At 39.1% G+C, this 27,891-nt stretch overlaps 3 protein-coding genes across 4 annotated transcripts in view; 1 reads left to right on the top strand and 2 right to left on the bottom strand.

The window, feature by feature from the left end:
• LOC144635157 (uncharacterized) overlaps positions 1 to 8,488 on the bottom strand; it is a 32,735-nt gene extending 24,247 nt beyond the window's left edge. For both annotated transcript variants that reach the window (XM_078494215.1, XM_078494216.1), the window contains exons 1-7: positions 7,977 to 8,488; positions 6,998 to 7,165; positions 5,674 to 5,762; positions 3,812 to 5,040; positions 2,736 to 3,017; positions 1,535 to 1,624; positions 807 to 1,430 (exon numbers count right to left, since the gene is read on the bottom strand). In XM_078494215.1, coding sequence (XP_078350341.1) covers positions 807 to 1,430; positions 1,535 to 1,624; positions 2,736 to 3,017; positions 3,812 to 5,040; positions 5,674 to 5,762; positions 6,998 to 7,165; positions 7,977 to 8,366 — 2,872 coding nt within the window. In that variant the 5' untranslated portion in view covers positions 8,367 to 8,488. The remainder of the gene's footprint in view (positions 1 to 806; positions 1,431 to 1,534; positions 1,625 to 2,735; positions 3,018 to 3,811; positions 5,041 to 5,673; positions 5,763 to 6,997; positions 7,166 to 7,976) is intronic.
• Positions 8,489 to 13,593: 5,105 nt separating this feature from the next.
• On the top strand, positions 13,594 to 17,170 carry LOC144635192 (proton-coupled folate transporter-like). Its single transcript, XM_078494272.1, has 6 exons — positions 13,594 to 13,854; positions 14,217 to 14,437; positions 14,898 to 15,545; positions 16,019 to 16,102; positions 16,459 to 16,630; positions 16,950 to 17,170. Exons 1-6 carry the CDS (start codon positions 13,613 to 13,615, stop codon positions 17,023 to 17,025), a joined length of 1,443 nt encoding a protein of 480 aa, XP_078350398.1. The 5' UTR covers positions 13,594 to 13,612; the 3' UTR covers positions 17,026 to 17,170.
• Positions 17,171 to 19,965: 2,795 nt separating this feature from the next.
• Positions 19,966 to 26,637, bottom strand: LOC144634495 (DNA repair protein RAD51 homolog A-like). Its single transcript, XM_078493457.1, has 8 exons — positions 26,407 to 26,637; positions 25,402 to 25,657; positions 24,695 to 24,786; positions 24,197 to 24,291; positions 23,771 to 23,884; positions 23,254 to 23,383; positions 21,296 to 21,417; positions 19,966 to 20,101 (listed from the first exon to the last, which is right to left on the bottom strand). The coding sequence occupies exons 1-8, from the start codon at positions 26,488 to 26,490 to the stop codon at positions 19,978 to 19,980; spliced, it is 1,017 nt and encodes a 338-aa protein (XP_078349583.1). The 5' UTR covers positions 26,491 to 26,637; the 3' UTR covers positions 19,966 to 19,977.
• Between the last annotated feature and the right edge of the window lie 1,254 nt (positions 26,638 to 27,891).

Genomic DNA, 27,891 nt, shown 5'->3' with positions numbered 1-27,891 from the left:
TCAAAATTAATGAAGGCTGAATAAATAGATGTCTTTGTTCTCGCGCTCAATTCTTTTCTCACACGAGAGAGATGTCCGAGATTCGACGTCAAAAATTCTTTATTGATGACGTAGCTCTACAGAGATCATACAGGCTCTCGGATTGGTTGTTACTTCCGCGCGAAAATTCAAAACTGAGCGACAACCAGTCAGTGACACTTCATGCGTAAAGCTTCGTCACAACAGTGGAATTTTTCGCGCCAAATCTCAGACTTCCCTTGATCGGGGTAACAATTGAGCGCAAAAGGATACCATGTATGCTTACTATGGCTATGTCAAATGGGTTAGTTAACTTCACGTTTTTTTGTAGGAAGTTCCTAAAATTTTAAGAGGAGGAAAACTTGAAGCTTTTTCCGCAACACAAGAAAAGGACGTCCCAGTGATTTTACTCACAAAATATTGATTGGGAAAACAACCTTGCGAACACTGGCGAATTTTGGCCTGTCGGGGGACCCAAAAAAAGGAAAAGGACATCTTACCCATTTTTATAAAAAAGGGGAAAAAAAAAAAAGGGGAAAGAAGGAAAAAAAGGGAAAAAAAAGAGCGGGGGGGGAAAAAGGAAAAACCTAATTTTTATGGTAAATTGTATATCGAAATTTCGCTTATAAGACATGAAACAGCTAAACAGGGAAAACTCCCCAACGTTAATTTTGCAAGCTAAACTTAGCCAGACAGACTTTAGTATATTGCTTCTTATATGCCAGTTGTGTTTAAAAACAGGAATCGAATCTTAAAGTCGTAATAATGCGATGTTACGATACAAGTACCTTCAGTGATCCGACTTTTAGCCATGTCCAGCAACGTCTTACAAACAGACCAGGTTACCGATGCCGTGCATGCCAGATCCACGCACAACATTGTTGGCACCATCTGCGGATCTAAAAACTTCACTAAAGTTGAATTCCCATTCACCAAATCCTCTGGGTTAAGACTGGGATTCAGCACAGCCGACAAAGACGGCATTGCCAGCAACTCGTCAATGAGATTGGAAACCATTGAAGTGCTGGCACCAGAGGCTGCTGCCATGGCAACGGCTCCCAGAGCACCTAGCGGCTTACGAGATTTAGAAAGGCCTTGAGATGGAAGACGTCTCGCTTTGGGCTGTAAACTTTCTAGATGTTTAACCTTTTTACCGTACTTCTCTGCAAAGACCGCGGCTTGCGCGCTGGGGTTCTCTGCCATGTTGAACATTTTTATGACTTGAAGTGCGCGTTCGTAGTTGTCCTTTCTCATGCACATGTAGATGAGAGTGTCAGGAGAGGAGAGCATGCGCGCTATGACGCTGTCATCTTTGATAAGCAAGCTGGAGCCTTCTGATGCTGAAGTTCGTGACGTCAGACGGCGTCTTTGACTTTTCCTCCTTCTCATTTTTTCTCTGCTCTCGTCCGTTCCTGAAAGAAAACCGAATTGAGCCTTAACCTGGTACCGGGTTCTCACTAGCGATGAAAGCACAAGCAAAGGCAAATTTGTTCCACTTACAAATTTTGTGTTTTACCTGTGGATATTTCCTGGCTAAGATGAGCACTTGATTCACCAGAATTTTCTTTAGAGCCTGTTGCCTTCCGTCTTGGCTTTCTTGCTATTTCTAAACAGAAGTTTCAATAATTAACCGATCGTATAATTTGCCAGAATAATCTGTTCCCACAGACACCAAAGTTGAGTATAAATGTTTCTTTCTTTTCCTAGAGTTTTTCACAGCCGTCTTCATGATCGGGGATCTGTGTTTTGTAACAACCAAATTGACGGTTGTAAAGGTCTCCGCACACGTGGGACAAGACGCAGGGACATGTCGCAGTAACATGTAGCAGCGACAAAATCGTAGGTTGATCAGTCATCACACTGGGAGACATGTAGCAGGGACGTGTAGCGGGGACATGTAGCAGCAACAAAATCGAAATGTGTACACACGCAAGAAAATGTAGCAGGGACATGTTCCAGGGACGTGACGCAGCGACACGTCCCCTCGTGGTAATTCCCCCTCGTGTGTGCTGATTATTTTTGGCACGCGCAACACGAACTTTGAAGCTGTTTTGTCCCTGCGACATGTTGCACGGAATTCAACTCGTTGAACTTCGTGCAACATGTAGCAGAGACAAAATGTTGCAGGAATTCGTGTTGCGCGTGCCAAAATTAATCAGCACACACGAGGGGACGTTGCGAAACGTCCCTGGAACATGTCCCTGCTACATTTTCTTGCGTGTGTACACATTTCAATTTTGTTTCTGCTACATGTCCCCGCTCCACGTCCCCTCAGTGTGAACAACACATGCTTTTGTCGCTGCTACATGTTGCTGCGACATATCCCTACGTGAATAACGTCTTGTCTCCACGTGTGCGGGGACCTTTAAGGGTAAATAGCGCCAACACCAAACTACGTGTATATCACGATTCCTTTGACAAAAAAATAACGGCGCACATTGACAATCTTTAGTGAAGTGGATGACGATGTAACAGCTAGCTTCTATAGAAAAGACGAAAGAAATGAGATATGGGCAAAGTGCTGTGAATGACCATCAGCTCTCTAGATTCGTTTTGGAATTTAACCATAGTCACTTTTTTTCCGCAAGGTTGCCATATTAGGATTAATCCCAGAGAGAATTTTGAGAACTTCTCTTTTTCACAGCATTTCAGTCAACCCATACGGTTTTTCTTCCCAATAAACAACAACAGCAATGAACAACAACTGAAGTCCTTACCACTTGACCCGTCTACCAGTGTATCATCCGAGTCTTCGTCTTGAGCCGCCTCTGCTTTCCACCTTTCATCTGTACTTATTAACTGCTGGATTTTCCTGGTCAATCTTTTCCTGGAATTCCTGGTCTTCTGACCGTTTGCGCCGTCATTCCAGGACACCAGCTGGAATCTCCACTGTGCTTCATTGATGAACTGTCCCAGGCGAGAGATGCGCTGCTCCATGGTGTTGCGAAGTACTGACGTCTGAAGGAAGTCTTGGCGTTTTGCGCAGGATTCGGACTTTTCTGAAAGAATATTGAAAAGTAACACTGCAATAGAGCGGTTTTCACTTGTGTGCCGAAAGTTATTCGCATTTGCTTAGGTTACCTTATTGTTACTTATTTTCGCGGAACTTAATTTTCGCGATTTTCAAATTATCACGAAATTAAAGACCCGCGAAAATTTATTCTCAACGTTTCTGACATATTTTTTAATTGTTTAAACGTATTTTTTGGCCCAGTCGCAAAAATCAATATGCACGTTCAGTTCATTTCCGCGAAATTTAGTTCTCGCGAAAGTAAGTAACAATTAGGTACATTGCCACGCTTAGTGATTGGTTCAGAAAACTCACGCCACTTTCTCATCCAATCAGAACTAAAACCAAAACCAAACATAGCTCGTTCACACACGTTTTCCCGCGTTTCGCGCCGGCTGCATGTATTTACTTCGAGTTTTGATTGGTTCACAAGATTGCCTACGTCTTTTGTGATTGGCCAGAGTGATTACTTTGGTTTTGACTTAACGACATTCAATTGAAAACCGCTCAATTGAGCACTTAACACTGTTTTGATTTACAACTCAGGCTGAACTGAGCTAAAAATACCGTCACAGAATATAGATTTGATGCCAAAAGTTGGAATTAACACTTAAAAAATTCATTATGTTAAATTGAATCGATAATTGTTACCTCTTTGTCCGTAAAATAATTGTATTTCCTTTTTTGGTGCTGTATATTTCTTTTCTGTTATAAATTTATGTTAAGCTTTATTAAACAATAAATAAATAAATAAAATACAAAAAAAAAACTCTCAAAAAGTACCTTTCTTTAATTCAGTGAACTTCGCTGTGTTCAGCTCCATCAAACATTCCTTTAATGTCTTCAACACATCTGGCACAATCTCGTCATCAATCACAAATTCACATTTCAAATCGTTCTCATCAGCAACAGCATTTCTTGAGGAGCCTTTACTGGAATGTAGATTACCGCTGAGCGAATCATTCTCTGATTGCCTTGGGTGAACAGGGTCGCTTACATCTTGTGTCGATGCAGACACTGATCTTTCATCTCCCTCTAACAAGGCCTTCTTTAGCAAAGCCGAATCTGATTCTGACCTACCAACTCTAAACAGCTGTCTGCGAGAAGCAGCGTCCAACGCTGAAGGCGTGGCAGCGTCTTTCTGCCTCTGTTGAGCATCAGGTGTTGATGGCAGTGAGGTTGCTGGGCTTGTTGTTTTCTCTTGATCTTTTAAAGGGCTTTGAGGACCGTGACCATCAAACGATAAGTCAACAGAACTAGCAAGGCTCTCCCAGCTTCCGGTGCGACTGCTCTTCGTCAAACTCCTCGTTTCTTCATCCATCGTCTCCAGATCATCGCTTTCATTGTGCTGGGCTCTTCGTTCATAAAGATCCTCATAAGTTCCAAAGAGAAGACTAAAAATATTCTCGAGAATTTCAACTCTGTATGTCAAAGGATACACTTGGGACAAATGATGTTTTCCAGCATTAAGCTTATTTGCTACTAGTCCACAAGAAGCCTGTTGCTGCGAAGTCGTCTCTGAATTTTCATCCAAACGTTCGCTTGTCGCTGACGCCAAAGATTCAGCACTCTGATCTTCAACAGATTCACGAAGTGTTTCCAAGTTAGCTTTAGCAAAGGTCTCCTCTACAGAAGACGTAACAGCTTCCATGAAATTCCTTAGTGCGCAGTAACTATGATATAAAAAAATATCTCTTTGAACTTCAGGATGAATTTCCAAATCTTGGTCTTTCTCCTCATTTTCTCCTCCAACGTCTTCATCTTCAGCTTGCAGTGGTTCATCTAATCTTTCTGCATTCACCTCTGTTGGACTACCAGTGGTTAAACTGGCTTCCAAAGGACTAAATACAGGTCTCTTTCTCAAAAGTTCAAAGACTTCTTTTTCAGGGAGGTGAGCTAGACTGACAGACTTGTGCAGCACATGTAGCACAGAGTGAGACTCCAGGCCTTGAAACATTTCTGATGCTTGCTGATGGCGTGTTGAGCCTGATTCAGATGATGCCAGTAAAGGACTGGAAGAAAAAATAACAGTGGTGCAGTTAGCTTGCATAGCAGGCAGTTCTGCGAACGCTACACCATGAAGAGAGGTGAAAAACAGCGCGAAAGTGAAACGTCCCCTCAGTGTGAACAACACATGCTTTTGTCGCTGCTACATGTTGCTGCGACATATCCCTACGTGAATAACGTCTTGTCTCCACGTGTGAAGAATAGAGGTTGGGACATCGGACGGCAAAAAAATCGATGCAATGTCTGTCCCTCCTTCTTTTGTACGCGCTCTTTCCCTTTTGCACCTCCTGGTTAGCGCTCCTTAAAACAGGCTACTCTAGGATGTAAATAATTAAAAATTGTATGGAAACATTGCATTAAAATAGTTGATATAGAAACTTCATAACCTTAAAATTTCGAAAATAAGCCCTGGTCGTGGTTTTCTTGAAGAGGTTTCTTTGGTGGTCTATTTTCAGAGGACTCAATTTAACAGGGAATTCTTACCACAAGGAGTTTCGGATTTCAAAAATGGATGGGCCACAAAGAAGTCTTGCATAAGATTAGGTGCACATAAGGCGTTCTGATACTGCATAATTAACTCTCAAACAAGCCATGTTACAACCTAAACAGTTTCAAAGACAACCACTCCTTATTCTTACCGAGCCTTCTCTGTGCACCACTGAACCAGTTGAACTTGATAAGCCAGTTTCTGACAGGCCTGGTACAGTGATGGGTGAGCAGCCTTCTCCTGAATTCCAAATAAAAACTAAATCAGTGATTTTAATCAATAAACCATAACCAAAATACAGTACAAACCAAAATAATTTTTCCATGCATGATCTATAGTCCATAGAAGAAATTTATACAATAACATGGAAAATCAGTACGAAATCATGTGTGCGTGTGACAGCTCATAAGATCACTTTTTCCACTTGAAGCTAACAAATGTCTTGGAAATTTTGTCCCAAATACTCCAACTGACTTTTCACAATTTGCCAGCTTCTGTTTTTTTTTTTGAAATGTTGCGACAACTTCTCGACCTTTCCAAAAGTTTCCTTATGTTTCTTTACAGGTAACATGATGCTCATGGTCTATACTCTCATCAACCAAAAATTTCGACCAATGAGCACATGAGAATTCTCTCAGTTATTGTATAAATCTGCACACGTGCATTTAAATTAAGCGCCTGTGGTGCTTATTTCATATGACTGTAAGTTTTGAACATTGTGTGCATGGACAGAAGGCTGAAAGAAGTCAAAACAATGCAAATAAAGAAGCTAATATCATAGGTGACAAATTACTCCTAAATTTTGGCGCAAAATTTTAACGTTAATTTATAATTTCACATGTGAAATTATAAAATTGCCAGGGCAACGTAGTTAGCGGCAAGATGGCGTCCGGAATAAAAGATGTTTTAAAGCTTAAACTTTGTACATTTTCACTTGAATTTCATCTTAGCCAGCTAGCCTTGGCCATGTTATTAAACTTTTGCTGATATTTTGTATTTTAAAACGTCAAAACGACTGCAAGACTTGAGCAAATTACATAAATGGCATCGAGCGGATTTTTGAGCGTTTTACAGGGGCGCCGTTTTCAGTTCATTCAAGACGAACTTTGGTAATAATGTGAGAAATAATTGACTGTTGTTTCATCTTTGAAACTTTTTGTCAACAGCAAAAAGAAATCTCTAAAAGATTTTCTTCAAAGACTAAAAACCTTGCGAACTTTAGCAAAATGTATGCTTTCAACTTTTCAAAGCCCAGAGTCAAAAACCTACGATTGCAAGCGTAATTTGTCACCTATGATATTAAAATGTAATCAAATGGTATACTCGTGAAATTAGGAAATAATTTCACTTGCGTTTTGTCAAAATGCTAATAATTTCCCTTGCCTAAAGGCTCGGGAAATTATTAGCATTTTGACAAAACGCGCGTGAAATTATTTCCTAATTTCACTCGTCTCCATTTGATTACCCATACTTACAGTAGGATTCCAGAGAGCCTCCAGTAGATTCTTGGCATTTTCACAACTGTAGCAATAAGGCCAACCCAGGAGCAGCACAAGCGGCTTAAGCCTGGCAAATTCCACAGGAGACAACAGCTGTGTGAGCCGGCCAAAGTCACCATCTTTAACAAACACAAGAGCTGTTTCCTGGAAAGTTAATGAAATGATCAGGGCTTATTCAGCCTAAGTGAGCAGATGTTTCTCTTTACATTCTCATTGAATTCTTCCCTTACTAGAGAGGCATCTGAAATAAACCTTAAAAATTTAATACTGGTGTCATAGCTCTACAGAGAAACACATATTGTCCCTGATTCATTTTTAATAATAATAATAATATTTATAATAATAATAATAATAATAATAATAATAATAATAATAATAATAATAACAATAATAATAATATTAATAATTTTTGCACTGATTTGATTTTTTGAATGAAAGTATCAACTAGTCAAAGACATTGCATGCATGTTGATTTCAAAACCTCGCTTTGTCATAAGGATAGATGTTTTTGGCTTGAATATCTTGAAAGACTTTAATTAGGAATGAGTAGGGAAAAATTAATGATGCAAAGAGGTCCCTGTTTACTCAGGAAAGTACTAACACACAAGTAGTTTCCTTTGTGTGCCATTTTACCTGAAAAAGACTATAAATTACCACAGACTATATACTAAATTTAAATTGATCTTGATAAAAAAATTGCCAGTAAATCTTACCACTATATTTTCCAAGATATGATTTCCATCCAAAGCATGGAAATCATAAGAAAACTATAAGAAAACTATAAATTTTCACGTCTATTCTGGAAGGACATTTGGTGTAAGGCTTCCCCCATCTTGTTATTTTCTGTGTCATTGACTCAGCACGTGACTGGAAACTAGTCGAGATAGTCGCTTACTTCATGTAAGCAGCACCCTTTAAATTGATTTTGATAAAAAAAATTGCCAGTAAATCTTACCACTATGTTTTCCAAGATGTGACTTCCATCCAAAGCATGAAAAAACAGGAACTGCCAAGCTTCTTTTCTATCTTCCATAAAAGACTGTGCATAACAAACTTGAACAAAGGGACCAGCTACTCCAGCTTGCCGTTTAAATCCTTGTGGAGTTGTCCTGGACAGCGGCAATTCAGGATGGCCCTCGACTAAAAATCGCATTTGGTTTTCAATGTAACAGAACTTTTCAATCAGATAAGTTGTGGATTGGTTGAGAAGACAGGAATACAAGGTGCCTTTGTCGAGGTGACTACGTTCATGATTGAGAGTTCGGCATATGAGATTCTTAAAAAGATCATCTAAACGCTTGGATAGGCTAAGCATTTCAGGGCTTGGGTTCATGTAAGAGAGCATTTGATAGATAAATTTGCATCGCTTGATTGCAGAATCTGCAGTGCTTTCCTCTGTACCAACTGCAGCGGAGTCGACACGATCTGCTTCCACAACATTGGAGTCCAAGGCTTTTAACTGCTCATTGATGAGATCTATATAAAGTTGCTGTAACAACTGGTTGTTTTTCAAAAACCCTTTCCCTTTGGAAGTGAGGCCATTGATCACAGCTCGCCCAAACTGAGGGCTCTCACAAAGAAGCTGTTTCAAGTACGACAACGTGGAAGAAGAAAGATCTGACACTCCTGAGGCAAACAGGTCGGGGTCCCTGTAAACAATCTGGCTGTGGTAGTCATCTATATCCTGTAGTTAAAAAAAAAAAAAACAATATTATAGCGAATATCCAAGTGAATCTTCTAAAGTTATATGGAGCAGTAGAAGTATGCAGAATCTTTGCCACACTTAAATTTACCCATGTTACACAGAAGAGCTCTCTCTCTCAGGAGCTCATTAGGATGTGTAAGTACATCAAAGATCAAAATATTGGAATTTGGAGTGTTGGTTTTTGTGGAGGGAGGAAAACTGGAGAACCCTGAGATAAACCCTCAGAGCAAGGATGAGAATCAACACCAAACTCAACCCACATATGGCACAGGGCCAGAATCGAAACAGCTAGGGTCACATTGGTGGGAGGCGAGTGCTCTCACCACTGTGCTACCCCTGCTTCCCCAGTAATTGGTAAAGTGTATAGTTGATGCACATAACGAGGAGGAGGAGAATGTCCGGCCCTATGCCCACTTAGGGCTTTGGCCATAAGTCAATAGTTGATGCACTGTCTGAAGGTCAGGGGTTTGGTTCCTGTTCAGTAGGAACTGGCTTGGAAAAAAATATCCAAATACAGAAGCTTGCATCACAGACTGATTAATGTCTTTCTCATGTTATGTTGTGGTTTAAATTTACCCATGGTTTAAAATTTTTCAAACCAGTTTGTTTTTATTTTTTATTGTCTCATATTCACTTTTTATAATTTGAACAAAGGGAAATAAATATCAAACTGGTTTGAAAAATTTTAAACCAATGATCAATGACTTAAACCACTGTCCACAGTGGAAGCTGCCAATACTGTCAGTAGTAAAAATATGTGAAGCCACAATTGATTGCAGTTCCAATTGTTTACTATGTTAATTACCTGAATCACATTCTGAGGAGCTTTCTGACATGCAAGGTAGAGAAGAAGGCGAAATTCTACCTTCTTTACAATTGGCTCTGGAATCTGGTCCTGTGTTGGTGAAAGATAATTGACAATTATCATTATTGTTAAATAATGTGTTACATTATAAGGTACAAAACAGTTTCACATGTCTTTAGTTAGACAAACTGTATATACCACAGACTGCTGATAAGAAATTGCATATTTCAGTTTGATGTAGACATAACTTTTTGTTTTATGATATTGGCAACTGCAAGCTCAAGTAATTGCCATTAGTCAGAAAAAAGTGTTAAAAGTAAAAAAAAAAAACACAAAAAGTATTATAAAATTGTACCAAATAGTACTTGCCTCTTCATCAGTAAAGAGATCCAAATACTCCACCAAACACAACCATGATAAATGGAATGGGGAAGGAATGGACTGGGATCCATAACTAAAAGGAAAGTTCAACCTCTAATTACATTCAAAACGTATGGGCATTTATTTCAAACTTAGCCTGGTAGACCCAGTGTTTATTTGACTCCTGCAGTTTATTCAAACCCTGTGTGGGGTGTTCATTTATTATTACAGTCCGACCTCTATTAAGCAGCCACCTATTAAACAGCCACCCTTCATTAAGCGGCCACTTTCCAAAGTCCCGATTTATTTGTCACTGAACTGCTGTATTTGATACCTCTATTCAACGGCCACCTATATTAAGCGGCCGCGGCGACCATTTTGCTGTCGCAAGTATATTATTTATATTGGTTTTTACCTCCATTAAGCCGCCAGCAAATTATCGTTCCAAGCGAAATGGTGACAGATGATACATATCATCCGTGAAATATCTTGAGCTAAATTTTTACAGCCTTTAGAAACTTGTCAACGATGTTTTGCATATTTTTCTGTACATTTTCAACCAGAAGAAATACTGTACATTTGAAATACGTGCCCTCTGTGTTAGAGCTAGAAATATGCATAGGCTGGAAATACACTTGATGTTTTGTTACAATGAATTTTGGACCTATCTTCATATATGCTCACTTTTTAAAAGCAATTTGCTATATAGAGTCAATAAAATCATGTTTACTGCCATTCCTATTTAATTTATATTGTACCTCTATTAAGCGGCCAACCTCTATTAAGCGGCCACTTTTCAAAGTCCCGAGGGTGGCCGCTTAATAGAGGTCGGACTGTATTAACGGTATTGTAAAAATTTGTAGGATACATGTATTTTTTAAATATTTGTACTTATTTATTTTCATGTTTATTTTTCCTGTTGTGTCCCCAATAAGCAGCAATGCTCAATACCCAAAGGTTTTGTTGTTGTTTTTGTTATCTGCTAAGCGACATCATTAATCATCAACATTGAATTTTTCATGTGGAATCTTTGACATAAAATCTTCACTAGTACATGTCTACTGGTGGTATTTTCTCTTTCATATCACGACTTCTCCATAATAAAACTATAAATTTGTTTTCACTTTGCTATAAAGTTGATGGTAGAGACAAATGTAGATGAATGGTTGGTCATAATATTTGCTGTTATTATCGGCCATGTGTTGGGCCATTCCATTTTATATCCATCCCCCCCCCTATTGATGAGGAAAAACAAAATCTACCCCCTTAGAGAAAAACATCAAAGTGCCGACATGATACCTCCTTCAGAAATAAACTGATTTTTCAAAACCCTTCAGAAAAAAGCCAACTTTTCCCTTACCCCTTCAGAAATATTCGAAAGATCAAAGGATGCCGACAGGGCTACCTCCTCAGAAATGATATTTAAAGCCCTCTCAGAAAATCTCATCCATTGAGGGGGGTGAGAGGGGGGTGTAGATATAAAATGGAATAGCCCATTGCAGCAAGTTAATCACAGAATTACAGTATATTATATAAAGTTCTGTTGATACGTCACTGAATTTTATACTTTAGATGTCTGAGCAAATGATTGGTGAGCTATGATTGGTTAAATGGGTTATAGTTACCCAAATGATCCCAGCATTTTTAGTACCAAGAAGCTCGTGCTCAAATTTCCCTGAAGTTTCTGGAGTGGCAAATTGGTTGATGTAGGGGAGGGGTGTGGAATGATATAACCAACAAGATTGAATGGACCATTATGTAAACATCAATAAAAGAAGATTAGTTCAATTATCCGTAGACATCCTGATCAATGGCAGGGAAGTAAAGTTCTAAATTGAACAAAATCAATCAGTTATTTAAATAAGCCTGGTTGCAGCCAATATCAAAATCTCGCCTATTTTGAAATTGTACACTAAGACACTATTTAGAAATTTTTAAGACCACTGCTGTCACCTTGAATGATGCGGCTGATCGATGATCGCCCTCAAAATCTCCTTCAAAGGCTTGTTTAGCTTGTTACGCTGCTCGAATAAGCCCCGCAAACACACCCGGGTCAGTTCCCACTGTCCGAGAGTCAGATGATTACAAAACGATGTGAACAGTTGTTGTAAAGAATCTTCCTCTTCCCTGCCAAAAGGATGAGTGATCAAGGGCTGATCACTCATGCTGGTATCTGTCGTGTTTTCAGCAAGACGCCACGTAACATGGCGTCAAGAAAACTATAAATTTTCACGTCCATTCTGGAAGGACATTTCGTGTAAGACTTCCCCCATCTTGTTATTTTCTGTGTCATTGACTCGGCACGTGACTGGAAACTAGTCGAGATAGTCACTTACGTCATGTAAGTAGCACTCTTGAGTCGCAGGAAACCGGTTGTTGAAATCTTGGAAAATTGCTCGTCCTGAAAAGCTAATTTCATTAGATTTATGTGTTAATTCCATGGAAGGTAAGTTCTTAAAACGTTTTCTTTAGCGGCTGCTTTGATTAAGTTGGCTATTTCTATTTGTGTGATTTCTTGTTGTTGCATAACAACGAAGGTTCGAAACAGAAGTTTTGCCCTCAGCTAGCCACTGGCTAGCTGTAGCTTCTTCCCTTCATTTTGGACGATTTGATGTTTCGAAAAAAGGCCTCTGTTTTGCCAACTGTATTATTTTACGTGCAAATCATCTAGCACTTAGTACACGTTAGTTGAAATCAACCGTAAAAAAATACAAGGCTTAAAATGCCTCTTCCGCCCTAGGCATGAGTCGGCCAGTTCACTGCAGTTGGAAAGTGAAAATTAATATAATTGTGGTTCTTTCATTCTTTCTTTAAGAAGGTGAGAGAATGAGAGAAGTTCATATATACCACTACTGTGAATTGACACTACAGTAGCTGATCTATGCAATAGATCCAAAAGTGCTCAGACAGCAAAGTTAAAATAGATCCTGTCTTGCTTGAAAAAGGGGGCCTGAGAGTGACACTCCTTTCTTGCTCCATTTAGATAGGGGGTCCTTGTGTCCCTTCTCTAGATGAGGGGGGTGAAAAGGGGTACGCAAATCTGCCGATCCACATTATTTTTAGTGCCAAATATGTAACCCACCATTCATTTTAATCCAAATCCACATAATTTACTTGAAAACTTTGTGTGGTATAGTTTCACTGTGACTGACAGTAGATGCTGTTTTTTATGCCTATTTTAAGAAGTTTCCTTTTTTGCTTGTTTTTAAGACAATTTCACCAATATACCTACAAAGACCGACCAAAGTGATCCAAACTTCGTTTACTTTCCACCATCAGAACTTCCTGACATGAAGAGTCTGGAATCCACACCAAAATTCTTAGCTTATCTGCAATCCGCTGCTGTACTTTCCAAATCCGCAAATCTGCTCAATACGTTGCAAAAAAATCTGCTATCCGTGCACCTTGAAGGCCAAATCAGTCGATACACATATATTTACCCCCTCCTAGATCAAATCCATTGGTTTGAACACAACACCCCTTCTACCCACAAGGAAATTTTATAATTTCTAGACTGAGAAATTTTATGATTGCACCCCTCCCCTCATGGTCACACATGTTGCTACAGGTCCAACCCTTTCATTTCCAGTGGGGGTTCTACTGTCAGAAAAGTTTAATTTCCATTGGAGAGTCTTGAGCACTACATAAAACAAAACAGCACCATAAATTAGCCACCTTAATCCTTTTCTTTCTTTCAGACAAGTAACCTTGTAATAAAACAATGGAAGATAGCTCAAGTAGAACAACGCTCACAAGTAACCGGCAGTCAACCTCATGGAGGAACAATCCTCACAGACTCCTTACTGTAGAAGTTGTGATTTTTCTGTATGTCACTGGTATCATATTGGAAATCCCAGTGATTCAACAGTATCTGTATGATAGAGCCAGGGACCAACTGCAAGTAACTGGTACAGACAATGACACTGTCTGTAATCCTCGCTACAAGAACAGTTCTGAATATGAGTAAGTATAATTTGAAGTTATATGCCTCAGTTGAGCTCTAGTGAGCTCCCATGATCTATGGTAGTATACTGAAAGCCTAAATGGTTCTCATTGTGGTCTATGGTTAGTGCGCTGGACACCGGATCCAATGGTCCTGGTCGGGGCCGGCACTGTGTTGTGCTCTTGGGCACTTTATAAATGGGTACCAGGGAATTAAATGCTGCGGGGTGGACTAGCATCCCATTCAGGGGTGAGTTGAAACACTAGTCGCTTCATGCTACGGAAACCCGATCCGGGATAAGCTCCGGTCTGATGGGCCACTTGGCTCATATGCAAACTTTACGTTACTGAAAACCTAAACTTTACTTTTTATCTCTTTGCAGTACGGATCAAAAGGTGAACAAAAGAGCCTCCCAATACATCTTATTAGTGAGTACGGCTCTGACACTTCCTGCCATCTTCACTGCATGCTTCCTTGGCTCATGGTCAGATAAGAAAGGACGCAAGGGGCCCATGGTGGTGGCTTCTATTGGAAGTTCATCGGCTTCCTTAATAATCCTGGCCGCAATTCACTGGAACCTTCCTCTTTATGTCTTTATGATTGGTATGTGTCAACATATTATAATAAAATACAGTATGCATTCAAAATGTCTTACAACGTAATTGTTGACCCAGAAAAAAGGAGGTGAAGAGATCAGGTACAAATGAAAGGGATCACCGTCACCCCTCTCAAATAAGCCTCATCCTCTCTAATAAACTGTCTTCCCCTCCCCCCTTGGCTTTTGGTTTCTTCCCTTCTTTTCCCTCACAATCAAACAATAAATGACTGACTGTACCAAGGCATTTTTACTGTACCAATCCAGGCAGAAAGACCAATTCAGCCAACCTCTGGGCCTGGAGAAATTACACAATAACCCCACTCTCTATATACAACCCCCCCACCTGCACACTCTTAAACATGCTTGAAAGTCCTGGGGATTTCAGACTTAAACTTTCTTTCTATTCTGATGTTAGAAGTGTTATGTAATTTTAAATGTTTTTAAATACTATTCTTTTCCTTGCAGCTAGTGGATTGGCTGGTCTCAGCGGTTATTACCCTACCGTGGTTCTAGCAATGCTTGCTTATGTCTCAGACACAACTCCGCCAGACTCCAGAGCATTAAGGCTCGGCATTCTAGAAGCTATCGCCTTTGTTTGTGGAACAGTTGTCTATTTTAGCAGTGGCATTTGGATCAAGAACTATGGCTATGAATCTGTCTATCTTGTTATACTGACTTTGCATCTCCTAAATCTTGTTTACGTGATCATCTTTCTCCCTGAATCATTACCACAGGAGCTCAAACAGAACATGAGAGCCTTATCGTGTGACAGCATCAAATCTATTTGGGTGGTTTACACAAAGAAGAGACTTGGACGCTGGGTACTTCTACTCCTCCTAATTTGTTCAGTTATTGTATATTTAGCTGGATTTGTTATACAAACGTTGCTGGTTCTTTTTGGCAAAAGAGCTCCACTTTGCTGGGAATCATCAGTTATAGGTTACTTTCTTGGGACATCATTGTTTTCAAAAGCTGTTGGAGCTGTGGTAGGAATCAAACTTTGTTCATGCTTAGGATTCTCCAATTTTGGTGCAATTCAAATGGGAGTGTTCTTCCTCATCACAAATTTAGTAATGATTGGATTTTCAAGGACCACACTTGAAATGTTTTTGGGTAAGTCAACTTTTCTAGACAATTTACATACTATTGTTGTAGTTAAGTCTTTAGTCTTTTAAAATTTGGTTAACATACATTTAAGGGTGACTAAAGAGGGGTTTGTTGAGGTTTTACTGTGCTACTGTACTTATGCCCAGTGGCTCTTAGCTTAGCTTAAGTTTCTTTACAACTACAAAGCTCACTGTCACTTAAAGTAGTAATGAAGGCTGTCCATGTGGAAGCTAAAGACAACACTTTCTCTCACCTCCACAGAGGCACTTTGGTGACAGGCTCTGGTTGTTTAAAGAAAGGATAATAGTCAGTATTCCTCATTTATCCAATGAATAGCATAATCCACACTGAACAACTTGGGTCATTGAGTCCCCAGTGCATTTTTCCTTGCTTCTTTCAGGCCACTGTGGGGGTGGGCAACACTTATATCAAACACAATTTATATCACTGATCATGTATTTGGTGTTTCCAATTTGTAGCAACTGCTCTAGGTTTCTTTAGTGGTGTACCTCAGCCCTGCATCAGAGCAGAAATGTCCAGGCTAGTCAACAAAGAAGAACAAGGTAATTACGTGTACGATTCAGCGAGTCAGGTAGTCAGTCAGTAAATCATCTGGGTATCCTGTGGCACATAAGGCCGTATTTATGTGTAAGAGGCTACTTGAAAAATAAGAGGCTACATGAACAGTTCTCCCTATAAATGAATTTGACTTTTTCAAATTCTTAAGGATTTGTATGGAAAACGCTGCTAGAGTGCATGCTGCACCCTCTGAAAATAATTTTAATGGCAATCAAAACCAGACTTAAATTACACTAAGCATTAGTTTTGTGATATAATCTGGCATGAATAGTGGTAGTTTCACTTTGCTTATTTTTGTTTTAAAACAATTTTTGGTGTTATGTTTACTGTTATTTTTCAGGGGCTCTTTTTTCTATCCTGGCATCTGCTGAAAGTCTGTGTAATTTTTGTAGTCAGCTGATTTTCAATCCGTTGTATACCTGGACTGTAACAGAGCTTGATGGAGAGTTTGTTGCTGGTATAACCTTCTTTATCAATGCTGGGATCCTGTTAATTCCTATGATTCTTATTGGGTGAGTAAATCTTATAAAAGAATGACTTTGTTCCAATCCTAAAGCCCGGGCCAAACGAGGATGAGAGTTGACTCTCATGAAACTGGGGCCAAACGAGAACGAGAGTCCGTCCAACTCTCATTGACTCTCATGAAAAATTTGAGCATGTTCAAAGTTGATGAGTGCGTGTGAGAGTTGATGAGAGTTCCATGCCAAACAAGAGCAAGAGTTTGAACTCTCATCAACACTCATCCTTGTCGAAGAAGCAAATGGTGATTCCATAATATTACAGTGTAATGCTGCATTTTCTAACCCTATTCAACTTTTTCTGTTGTTTTAGGATTATTCAAAGATTTAAACCTTCAAAGCCCAAGGAAACTCCACCTCTTATCGAGAATGAAAACCCAGTTTCATAAAGATGTGAGCAAGTGAAGCCCTTGTACAGTCACTTGCAGTCGAAGGTGCTAGCTATAACTAGCACCTTTGGGACCACAATTTGATGCTTATAATAGATGCAATCCACAATAGTGGGAGTTGTTTTTAGTGATTCTTCTTCAAATTGACTTTAACAAGGCCCTGCCAGGGGGGGGGGGGGGTCCCCTGTCACTGTGTTATCAAACTTTGCATCACTGTCGGTAGTAAATTGAAGGAAAATTGCTTGTCCTTGTCAGAATTTAAGTTTTTCCAAAAGGGTTGTTGTTTGTCGCGATTTTATGTTATGTGCTGTCGCTACTTTCTGGGTCGAGTTGCTTGTCGGAATTAACCCTGGCAGGGCCTCTTTAACTTCTGTCAGTAATAGCATGGTGTCCATAAGGCAGGACTTGACTGGATTATGTACTTTGGACCAGTTCAATAACACTGATGAATTGTCTGTCTCAAACTTTATTCTAAACATGAATTATCTATCTTACATTTATCTGAGAAGAATAATATATATCTCAGGAATGTGTAGTGAAGACTTAGTTTTAGTCAAAATAAATTTAATGAACTGAAATTAGTGTAAAAAATACAAATTTTTATTTTCTAATACACAATGAAATTCTTATAAGTAAGGGTTTTGATATACATAGGCAAGTAAAAATAAACGATAATAACGAACGACATTTCGGAGTCGTCATGGCTCCATTATCAAGTTAACAAAAAATGAAAAGAATAAACTGTCAGAAAAAGTAAGGGTGTTAGCATAAAATATAATATGAAAAACAAAACAAATATTTTCTTTCCCTTTTATTACAGTTTTGTAGTTTGAATCAGCTGTGTACAGAGATTAAGGCCCCCAGAAAACAGTGTACATGTGCATGTATCCATAGGGTGACCTTTGTTTATACAGTCAACTCTCTCTAAAACGGACACCGTCCGGACCGGCCTCAACTGTCTGTTTTATATAGGTGTCCGTCTTATAGGGAGTTTAGTTACGGTAAAATGACTGATAAACGGCCGTGACGGGACCAACACCAGGTGTCTGTCTTACAGAGGTGTCCGTCTTATAGAGGTGTCCGTTAAGAGAGAGTTGACTGTAATTGACATTCTTTAATCAACTCTTTAGCATAAAGTTATCGAGTATTTGGTTTAAGGAGGCTCAATGTAGTTTTTTTAGCCTAAGGGTGGTTGTTTTGAAAATTAAAATTACCTAGGAAGCCAATGTTCGATTTTTGCCAAAATACACCATAATGATCAAATATGACCAAATTTTAATTTTTTACCCGTCACTTAGTCACAACGGTTACCATAGCAACGATTGACGTTTTCTTTTGTTCTCAAACAAGCTTGATTTTCTCGAAATCTAGATTGACACTTGGTGTTTATTTTTTGATATGTTAAAGTTTAGTAGATTGACTAACTGTTGACGAAATTTTAGAAAAGTCTGTAAGAGCGTTTTCAAGTAAATCAAGAATGAAATTTTCAGAAAAACACCGTTTTAATATAAAATAGGTGCCTTAAAATTGTTTCGTATTATTTGAGCACAGTTTCTCTCACTGAAATATAAATACTTATACCATCAAAGACCATTAACTAAAAGCGAAAGACTTTTTGCTTTAATTTGTTAAAATATATCGACTGCCGATTGTAAGAAATTATAAGAAAATGCCAAAAACTCCTTCTTGATTTACTCTAAAACGCTCTTACAGATTTTCCTAAAATTTTGAGCACAGGTAGTAAATCTACTATACTTGAACATATCAAAAAATGAATACCAAGAGTCAATCTAGATTTCGAGAAAATCAAGCTTGTTTGAGAACAAAAGAAAACGTCAATGGTTGCTATGGTAACCTTTGTGACAAAGTGACGGGTAAAAAATTAAAATTTGGTCATATTTGATCATTATGGTGTATTTTGGCAAAAATCGAACATTGGCTTCCTAGATAATTTTAATTTTCAAAACAACCACCCTTCGGCTAAAAAAACTACATTGAGCCTCCTTAATTTGACAAACAGAAAGATAGCTGATCGCAACATAGCCACTTACCTTATTGTTACTTATTTTCGCAGGACTTAATTTTCGCGATTTTCAAAAAATCGCTAAAAAGACCTGCGAAAATTTATTTCAAACGTTTTCTATTGTATTTTTTATGTTAGTTACGTATTTTTGGCCAAACCACGAAATATGCCCGTTCCATTTTCGCGAAATTAAGTTCCCGCGAAAATAAGTAACAATAAGGTATATACAGATGCCGGTAAGTCATAAAATTATGTAGATTACGTACATACTTTATTATTTTGAAATAGCAAAACAATTTTCCAAATACACAGTATCAACAATGATGTCAACAAAGATCACCCTGGCCATTTAGGATCATGATGTGGGATCATTGCGAGTTTTTGATACATGCATGATGTATCATACTACACACAGTCGGGCCATTTGCAGTACATGTGAATTATTGAATAACATCATGGTTCAAAATGCCAAGCAGCATGCATTTAAAAAATATTTTTTCACAAATATAAGGCACACAGACTGCCTAATATGAAAACGAATAAGAAGTTTGTTTGACGCCAGTGGAAATCGAGATATTTGCAAAACAAATGATAATCTTAGTTTTTACTTTTTTACAATTCTCGGGTCTCAAAAACTTTCCATTATTTGTACTTTAATTTCCTATGACATGTTCAAATCTCCTTGATTAGCACCCATTCGACCTTCTTTTGAACTGCAATGTAGATTGGATTGCATAATACAGACAGTACTCTTATTGCCTTTAGAGCAATAATTATAATTACACTGTAGGATTGGCATGAAAAAGTAGCATTCCTAATTGAGTTCTTTGTATTATCTACAATTTAATGTCTCAGTTGGAATTAACATGCACTCATCTGAGAACTGAGTACTGCTATACAATTAAAGTCAATTTTTTATCTCCCATCTTTCAGTCCTTAGCGTCTCCAACACCATCTGCATTAATGGCAAACATGGCTTCAGCCTCTGGCAAACATGGAGAGTCATATATCTTACAAATTCTTGTCTCCCCTCTTCCTTTCCTCAAGTATAATCTAGACAGAATTAAAAGCAGTAATGGAATTATTACTACCTTGCAATGAAACCCTTGGAATCAGTATCACTTGACTATTATCTGCCTTGTGACATTTGCCTTTTGCCATAGCCTTGACCTTGAATTTGCCATGTTGATGTCCCAGGGGGGGTACTCCGGCTTGTAAATGACGGGGATGATCGAAGGATTTTTTTAGGGTTGAAATTTTTGATTCCGGGATTTTCTTGGGTTGGAAAATTTGGTAAGTATTTTTTTGGGTGACTTGATTTATTTTTTTGGGTATTACAAACGAACTAAAGTGCCTTGGTGCGGCCTTTGGCGTATTTATGGTATGATGGTTGATATGATGAATAAACAAACACAAGCGTTCAATTTTTTATGATTTTCTTTGTGTTATATTATTGCCCCTCCTGGCAATTTAAGGGTTAATTTGACAAGGGATATTTTTGGGGGTTATTTTTGGTACAGGGATTTTTTTGGGTAATGTCGGAAGACTTAGGGATTTTTTTGGGTCCTGGGTTTTGCCTCCATTCGATCATCCCCGTCATTTACAAGCCGGAGTACCCCCCCTGGGGTTGATGTCACAAGGATGAATGAAGTACAAAGTAGAACCAAGTTCTACTTTTTGCAACAATTTTTTTCAACTTGCAACACCGAAATTTGTTGCGAGACAAGTTGAGCGCGCGGTAGTAATACGGGCAACTGTGAGAGTAAAGTGTCTTTCCGGAGAGAGGCACTGTGAGAGTAAAGTGTCTTGCCCAAGAACACAATACAGCGCCCCGGCCAGGACTCGAACCCAGGCCGTTTGACTCGGAGTGGAGCGTGCTAACCATTAGGCCACTGCACCTCCCTTGCATTAAAGCCGTGTAATATAATACAGGTTGTGCTTTGGATGCAGGGGGCTATGTTATAAGCTGTAGCCCTGTGCACCTGCGCAGGCCTACATAGTACTAGAAACAACAACAAGAAAATAATGTTCATCATATATTTTGCACTTATCAATCTAAACCAGGCAGCTGTGCTTGGAAGTTCAACCATTGCCCCACAGGACAGCCACTTGATAGTCAATGATAAAATATGCCGGTAGTTGAACCAATAAAATGGCCACACTTGAGAAGGAATTAACTGGCCGTGGAAGAGAGGTCGGCTGTAAGTGGAGTCCTAATAAACTGGAATTCTTTGCAGCAGTAAATACCTTGTTGTTGATGCATGAGCCATGATATTTCCACCAATAGGCTTCTTGGGATCAGCTTGGAACATGGAAGCACCATCCACTTGTGCTACAACTTGGTTTGTGATAATAATAGCTACACCAAACTAAAGAAAAAAGGGATCAAATTACAATAAAGAACATAATCCTACCAGAAGGCACATGTGTTTGTCTAAGAAAAAAAAAACTGGGATCAACAATCTAAGTTCATGCCTTGGCCAGGGTCATTGTTGTGTTCTTGATCAAGACACTTCACTTTCCTCTCTCCTCCGCAGAGGCTCCTTCAGTTGGGGAAGGCGAAAAACATAAAAAATGAAAAATAGGGGGAGCACAGGGGACAACAGGAAAAATGCCCCTGCATGCTTTCGTTTCGATTCTCCCCAGGCTCTGCACGCTTACTTTTTACCTCTCCCCATTTTCCAGCCCATACGAAAAAATAAGAGGCCTCTGCAGAGGAGAGAGCTTCACTTTCTTAGTTCCATTCTCCATGCACCCAGGTGATTGTTAGTAGTGTTTAGCTATTATCGCTGTTGAGACATTTCATAATAGAATACATGATAATAATTTCCCATTATGGGAAGTTTTGTTGATATAACAGGGAGTTTGTTCGTAGCACGAGTCAAGTTCGAGCCCGAGTCAAGTTCGAGTCACGAGTCAAGTTCGAGTCAAATATATTTTTTCTTTATATCTTTTGGTTTTAATTGCTGGTGAAAATGATCTACCAGAGGCACAAGAACAGCAAGATTGGATTTTTTTTTTACTGCCGACTGCGAGAGTTTATATTCCTACTGTTGGTTAGCAGCAGTTGCTTTTCAAAGAAGAAATATTCCTTGGCATCCAGTAATTTTCCTTACACATTCGTACCTGGACAAATATATACACAACTGAGGCAGAGGTTCCATCTCTTCACAACACAAAAATCAGGGAACTGGCACGTCGCCTGCAATAGCGAACGGACAAGCGGCTGCCGAAATAACAGATACCAATCGCGACAGCTTGAATTTGCATAACGTCTCAAACATGGCGAAGCGCTGCTCATGCTTTTCACACTTTGCCCTCATTCGCATACGGTTGAAAGGCATTTCTAAGCGAATGTCTTATAAATGTTATTGTTTGTTGTTTCTTTCACCTTTGCCATACAAAATGGATACACCAAGGGTCAACGACAATTAAGATGAAACAAGTTCACTGATAAAATTGTTTCCCGCATATCTGGGATACCGAGACATACACCGACGGTAATGCTGTGCTCCATTTTTCTCAGTCAAGTCAAGACTGACGTGGAATTCAAATCTGAAGTTATTCTGAATCGGATAAAAATAATTTTGAACCAAAAAATATATGTAGTCTAACTGTGTGACAAAATCGTTGTGTGACAAAGTCGTTCGTGACGAAGTCGTTCGTTCTATTTTCGATGACTCGAAGAAATCTTGCGTGAAGGGAAAAATATATACTCCTCAGTCGCCCAAGACAAACCAAGAAACTGCTGGTAAAAGCGTATTGGAAAGGCGAAAAAGCATATTGAAAAGTTATAAAAATGGTAAGAATTGAATGGTAATTTAAAGTGCTAGCTTACCGGTATATTCATTCCAAAATGCAAAATGAAATCTTTGCGATCGCTTCTGCAGTAAAAAAACTTTGTTGAATCAAACCTAACTGCTGCTCTTTACTACAGCCAAAAGATATTATTTAAAAAAAGAAATAGTGAAAAATATATTTGACTCGAACTTGACTCGTGACTCGAACTTGACTCGGGCTCGAACTTGTCTCGTGCTACGATCAAACTCCTGTCCTGGACAGTGGGATAATTGAGACTGGCATGTGAAGTCTTCCAGAATCCTCTCATCTCCTCTTCCTAAGTCTAATGATGGGAGATTTTTTGTCATTAACATTAATTATAGCTACATTTGTCTATCTCTGTATGTCATGTGATCACTACTCACCTCATCTGCAAGCTTGAGAAGTGTTCTCAGGAATCTTGCTAAGTGCATCTGACGATTGGCTAGTTCTCCACGGCCTGAATAGTCAGTACGATACAATGCTGTGGCACTGTCCACAATCATAAGGGCATATCTGAAAGGAAAAGTAAAATTAATAATGAGTAAACCTGAGTGAGTAATTATGGTCATTTACAAGTATAAATAATTATTTTTAGCCAATAAGGATCACTTTTTAACATTAGCTTCCTTTCTTTCCTTTGGTTTGGTGTGCAAGCTTGTTTAATATTTCCTTTACTGGTGTGAAAACAACTGCTGTGTGGTACCAATAAAAATGGCTGCAAATTCAGGATGAGTAGTAGTCCTCACAAGACTGATGCATGAAGGGAGACATTATATTCAACCGACATTTTAGTTTTGAATCAAATTGCAGTTTGAATATTGACCTTTTAATTTCAAGAATGGAATATTGCACTCAAATTTTATAGTTGTGTACTGTAAAGACAGACATATGTATACATACCTCGACTCAGCCATCATGGCAGACGCCTGCAGTAGGAGCTGTGACTGATGGTCGGAATTGTAGGCTCTGGCATATGCCACATTGTCGAGAACCTCTTGTCCTGCTAACCCATATCTGCAAAAATGACATTGTTATGTACAAAATGTCCATGTCTTCAATACATATATACTGCACTACAGTTGTAAATGATCAACTTGCATAATAGAAACATGAGAACTATTACAATGTAAGTTTTCAAGGTGCGTAATTAAAGTCATAATGAGACTTGTTCTTGATACAATGTTTATCCAGACTTTTCTGGGTTCAAATTGACCATCCTGTTGCATTTTTATGCCCTGATGCTGCCACAACATAGGGTACATTCCATCATCAATCTGATTCTTTTTCTTGTTATCAAACACATACATTGCAAGCAGTGAAACATACCTTTCAGCTACAGCCAGCAGTCTCTCAGGTCTAAATGTGCCTTCTGTGTCAATGTACAAGCATTTACCTTCTGCCCCACCGTGATCAATTGGAAGCTACATGATGAAAGGGCAAATGATGACACATTAAGCACTTATTAATTCTGGAAGCTAACACAATATGAGATCTAATACATCAAAAAATAACAGTCCAAGCAAACCTGTAGGTAAAACCTCGTCTAGGGGATATAATTATTTGTGAGTCTTGTTACACCAAGCAACAGATTACTATACTTACCAATTTTAAATTTATTAGACTGACTACAAGTGTATGTTATAAGGGACCAACTTCAAGGGAGGGGGGCAATTCCACATTTTGTACCAGTGACTGACATGTTTCTCAACTGACGTATGCTAAGCAATTATGAAAATTCTGACAGAGTCATTTTCTTGGAAATACATTTACATTCTACGAACTTAAGCTTATAAACGTTGATAAGGGTAAAAGAACAGCTATTACCTGACATGTTACTGCCATGGTGTGACAGAGCTGTGTTTTTCCAGTGCGAAATTCTCCAAACATTTCTGTGATACTACCTGTTTCAATGCCACCTGCAGAACAAAGAACGTTAGAGCTTTTTTAATCAATGCACCCCCCCCCAGTTCTTTAGGTTTTCAATGTGCTTGAAAATTATTATCTAACTGCATTTGGTTAACCAGGGTTGTCAAAAGTAGCCAGCAGCTAGCATAAATCTTATCACCTGACCTACTTTGTGTTTTTGACCGGCTACTCACAGATCATCTGATTCTTTTAATTAGTAAGTAAGAGATGGCAAAATCTACTTCAGCTTGCCTGGGACAGTTGCATGCTTGTGTTTGTTTACTATTTTTATGATTTAGTTTTACATGTAGTTGGCAGATGATTTGCATGAGCCCTTGTAGACTGTTCACATTCCTCTATTTTTTCGTATTTTCCCCTCCTCAGTACTTCGTACTCATGCTCGCTTCATGCTGATTCTCTCACTTTTTTGCGTTAAAAAATAGAGAGCCTGTGTACAGTCTAGAGCCCATGTCCATCAGGCAAGTGAGAATGAAAAGTTACTTGCCCAAGAGGAAATCTATTTTCAAGTCCCTGACTTCCATGCAGGACTTTTATAAGAACCAGTTGCAAATATCGATTGCTAATGAACTATAAATTTTAAGATAACACTCTCAAATAAAGCTTACCTTGCATAAGTTTATCCAATTCTTTCGAACCTGTAGTAATATATACCAGTTCTGATCTCCGCTGGTGGAATTCTGTGGCGGTTGTGAACCCCATAGGTACCAGTTTAGAAGCTTCGTTGAGCACTTTATCAGCTTTAGCTTCACTTATTCCTTTGATGGCAAGCAGAGCTTTTTTCGGTGTGTATGCTACTGACTCAATGGTGTGAAATCCAGCCTCCTGTAGCTTTTTAACATCATTTGCACTTATTCCATGCTCCTTAAATGAAGTAATTTTAAAGATGTCAAGGCATCACATGCAATGTCTTTAATTTGTATATTAATTTATATGTAAATTTTTTATCTTGCCCACCCTTAATTAGGTGAGAATATGACAAATTATTTTGTCACAAAATTATGTCCACTTGCACTGTTTCTGTACAGTTACTGGTAACAACGTAATGTATCAGCATGCACTAACTTATAGTTTGCCATTAGATTACATGTAATATTATGACTTTTTTGCCATCTGATCTACCATTTATAAATGCAATACAATTAAAATCTTTCATGGCTACGCGATTACGAAGATGTCTATCAAAGTAGTGGCTACGGGTCTCTGCCGCTACGTAAAAAATCTCCGTGGCTACGCGACTACCAGGCATATATGTAGCCGCGTAGCCACGTAGCCACGTAGCCTGAAGAGCATACACACTATTTCTCGTTTTAAAAACGTTTAAAAGGGCGACTGCGTAGCCGGGTATCCAGGATTTTAGAGGTAAAGCATCAAATTGGCGAGGTATTGTGCAGTTACTCCAAAACATCATTGCTTTAACTTAAATATGTACTCGACTCGACTGATGCATAATAAGCTATGTACGTCTTACATAAGCTTACTTGAATATCAGTAAATTTAATAATAGAGTGAAGTAAGTTGAAGTCACTAGTTCAAAGGTTATTAATTCCCTGTTAAATGCTGAAATATCCAGAAGTGTAGGGTAAAATTACTCATCATAATTGCTGTTGTACCTCGAGTTTGCTGATAAGTAATGGCCCCGCATTTTCTTCCATCGACTCTTCATGCTCAATTTCTTCTTGCCTTTCCCGCTGCATTATTTCCTCCAAAGCTTAACACAGCAAGCTGAGAGCCGAAATGTTCTTGTTCTTCTTTCCAAAAAGGCAAATTCAAGATTTGTTTGCGTGAAAACTTTCGCCACAACTGGCGCAAAAAGTTTTGAACGAAAGCGGGAAACTAACTTATGTCATGTAAGACAAACAAAGTGTTCCCGTAAAAAGGACACGTGACTTTTTCGGAACCCGCGAGAAGCCTGGTGACAGAGCGTCGAGGAAAACAAGCCTACCTTTTGTGTGAAACGTTCTATTTGCTTTCCTAGTGGAAACAACAGGGTTTTTCCATACAAATGGTGAAGTTGGTCAACAACTCTCCCCCTGGGAGGTAACTGGGGGAGGAAGGGTGGATTCCCATATGAAACTCACCCGGCCGATCACACTATACGAACTACTGATACTCCTGGGTTCAAACGTTAACCGATTTAGTTTTATGCATCAGTCAAATGAAACCCCGGCCCCCCAACCCCCGGGACTTACCGGGGAATTTAACATTTACCAAGTGTTACAACCCGGCTTATTTCCCCGCCCTAGGGGCCTAGGCGTCTGTTAAAAGCCCCACATCGCGGGGGCATCCGAGTCGACTTTCAGGAAAAAAGGCCGGACAAAAATCTTGATTTCGTTGCAGTACCTAAGAGGTTTTTAAGAGAGATGCTCAGTGTGATCTTTCAAGAAAGCTCGTTCCAATTCAATGGAAAAGATTATCTTTTAATAAGCACATCAAACAGCCATGGGCACGACAATCGCCGCAGTTTCTGCTGTCATTTTCCGCGGCCAAAATAGAAAACAAAATACAATTGAGCCTATCCTTTGGAAACGATTTATTGACGACGTCTTTTAAACTGATGTGGGACACAAGAAGAGACAAAATAGAAGAATCTCTTCTAAAGGTAAACAGCTTTCACCCCACGATATAATTCACGGCTGAAATCTCAGAAACAGAAACTATTTTCTTGGAAACGATAGGTGGCAGATTACAAGTACAATATAAAATACAAACCTAGGCGTCGCGAAAGGCTTTATCAAGGAAGAAGCGTGGAGACTTTTTAGAACGGATTCCTCAGAACGAACATTTTGAGAAAAGTCCTTAGTCCTTTATTTTAAATCTCGGCTGCCGTCCCCGCTTCAGGTGATCGCGTGCTGTTAAATCACCGCTCCACGGCCCCGGTCTACTGACATTTTGTTAAAACCACCGCCCACCGGGGCCAACGCGCCGTTAAAAGTGCGTTAAGGACGTTCGCGCGAAAATCTTCCTACATTGCAATTTTTCTTAAACTTTCACCACTGCTAGTTTACGAGTTACTTATGTCAGAAATGTAAAAAAAAATTGGGGGTCACCGAATTCGTTTTCGAGATACGATAACTGAAAGAAGGCGCTTATTTGGA

Source organism: Oculina patagonica, chromosome 13 (genome assembly GCF_052425735.1).
Source record: "Oculina patagonica isolate OP01 chromosome 13, crgOcupat, whole genome shotgun sequence".
Taxonomy (NCBI): domain Eukaryota; kingdom Metazoa; phylum Cnidaria; class Anthozoa; order Scleractinia; family Oculinidae; genus Oculina; species Oculina patagonica.
Note: the sequence above shows the minus strand (reverse complement) of the source record. Positions and strands in the feature narration are given on the sequence as shown.

Excerpts from the sequence above, each read along its gene's own strand:
- LOC144635192 (XM_078494272.1), top strand. The coding sequence starts at position 13,613 with ATGGAAGATAGCTCAAGTAGAACAACGCTCACAAGTAACCGGCAGTCA. Across the intron at positions 13,855-14,216 it reads AAGAACAGTTCTGAATATGA|TACGGATCAAAAGGTGAACA; the intron begins GTAAGTATAATT and ends ATCTCTTTGCAG. Across the intron at positions 14,438-14,897 it reads TCTTTATGTCTTTATGATTG|CTAGTGGATTGGCTGGTCTC; the intron begins GTATGTGTCAAC and ends TTTTCCTTGCAG.
- LOC144634495 (XM_078493457.1), bottom strand. The coding sequence starts at position 26,490 with ATGCAGCGGGAAAGGCAAGAAGAAATTGAGCATGAAGAGTCGATGGAA. Across the intron at positions 23,384-23,770 it reads GCCATGATGGCTGAGTCGAG|ATATGCCCTTATGATTGTGG; the intron begins GTATGTATACAT and ends TTTTCCTTTCAG. Across the intron at positions 21,418-23,253 it reads TTCTCAAGCTTGCAGATGAG|TTTGGTGTAGCTATTATTAT; the intron begins GTGAGTAGTGAT and ends TTTTTTCTTTAG.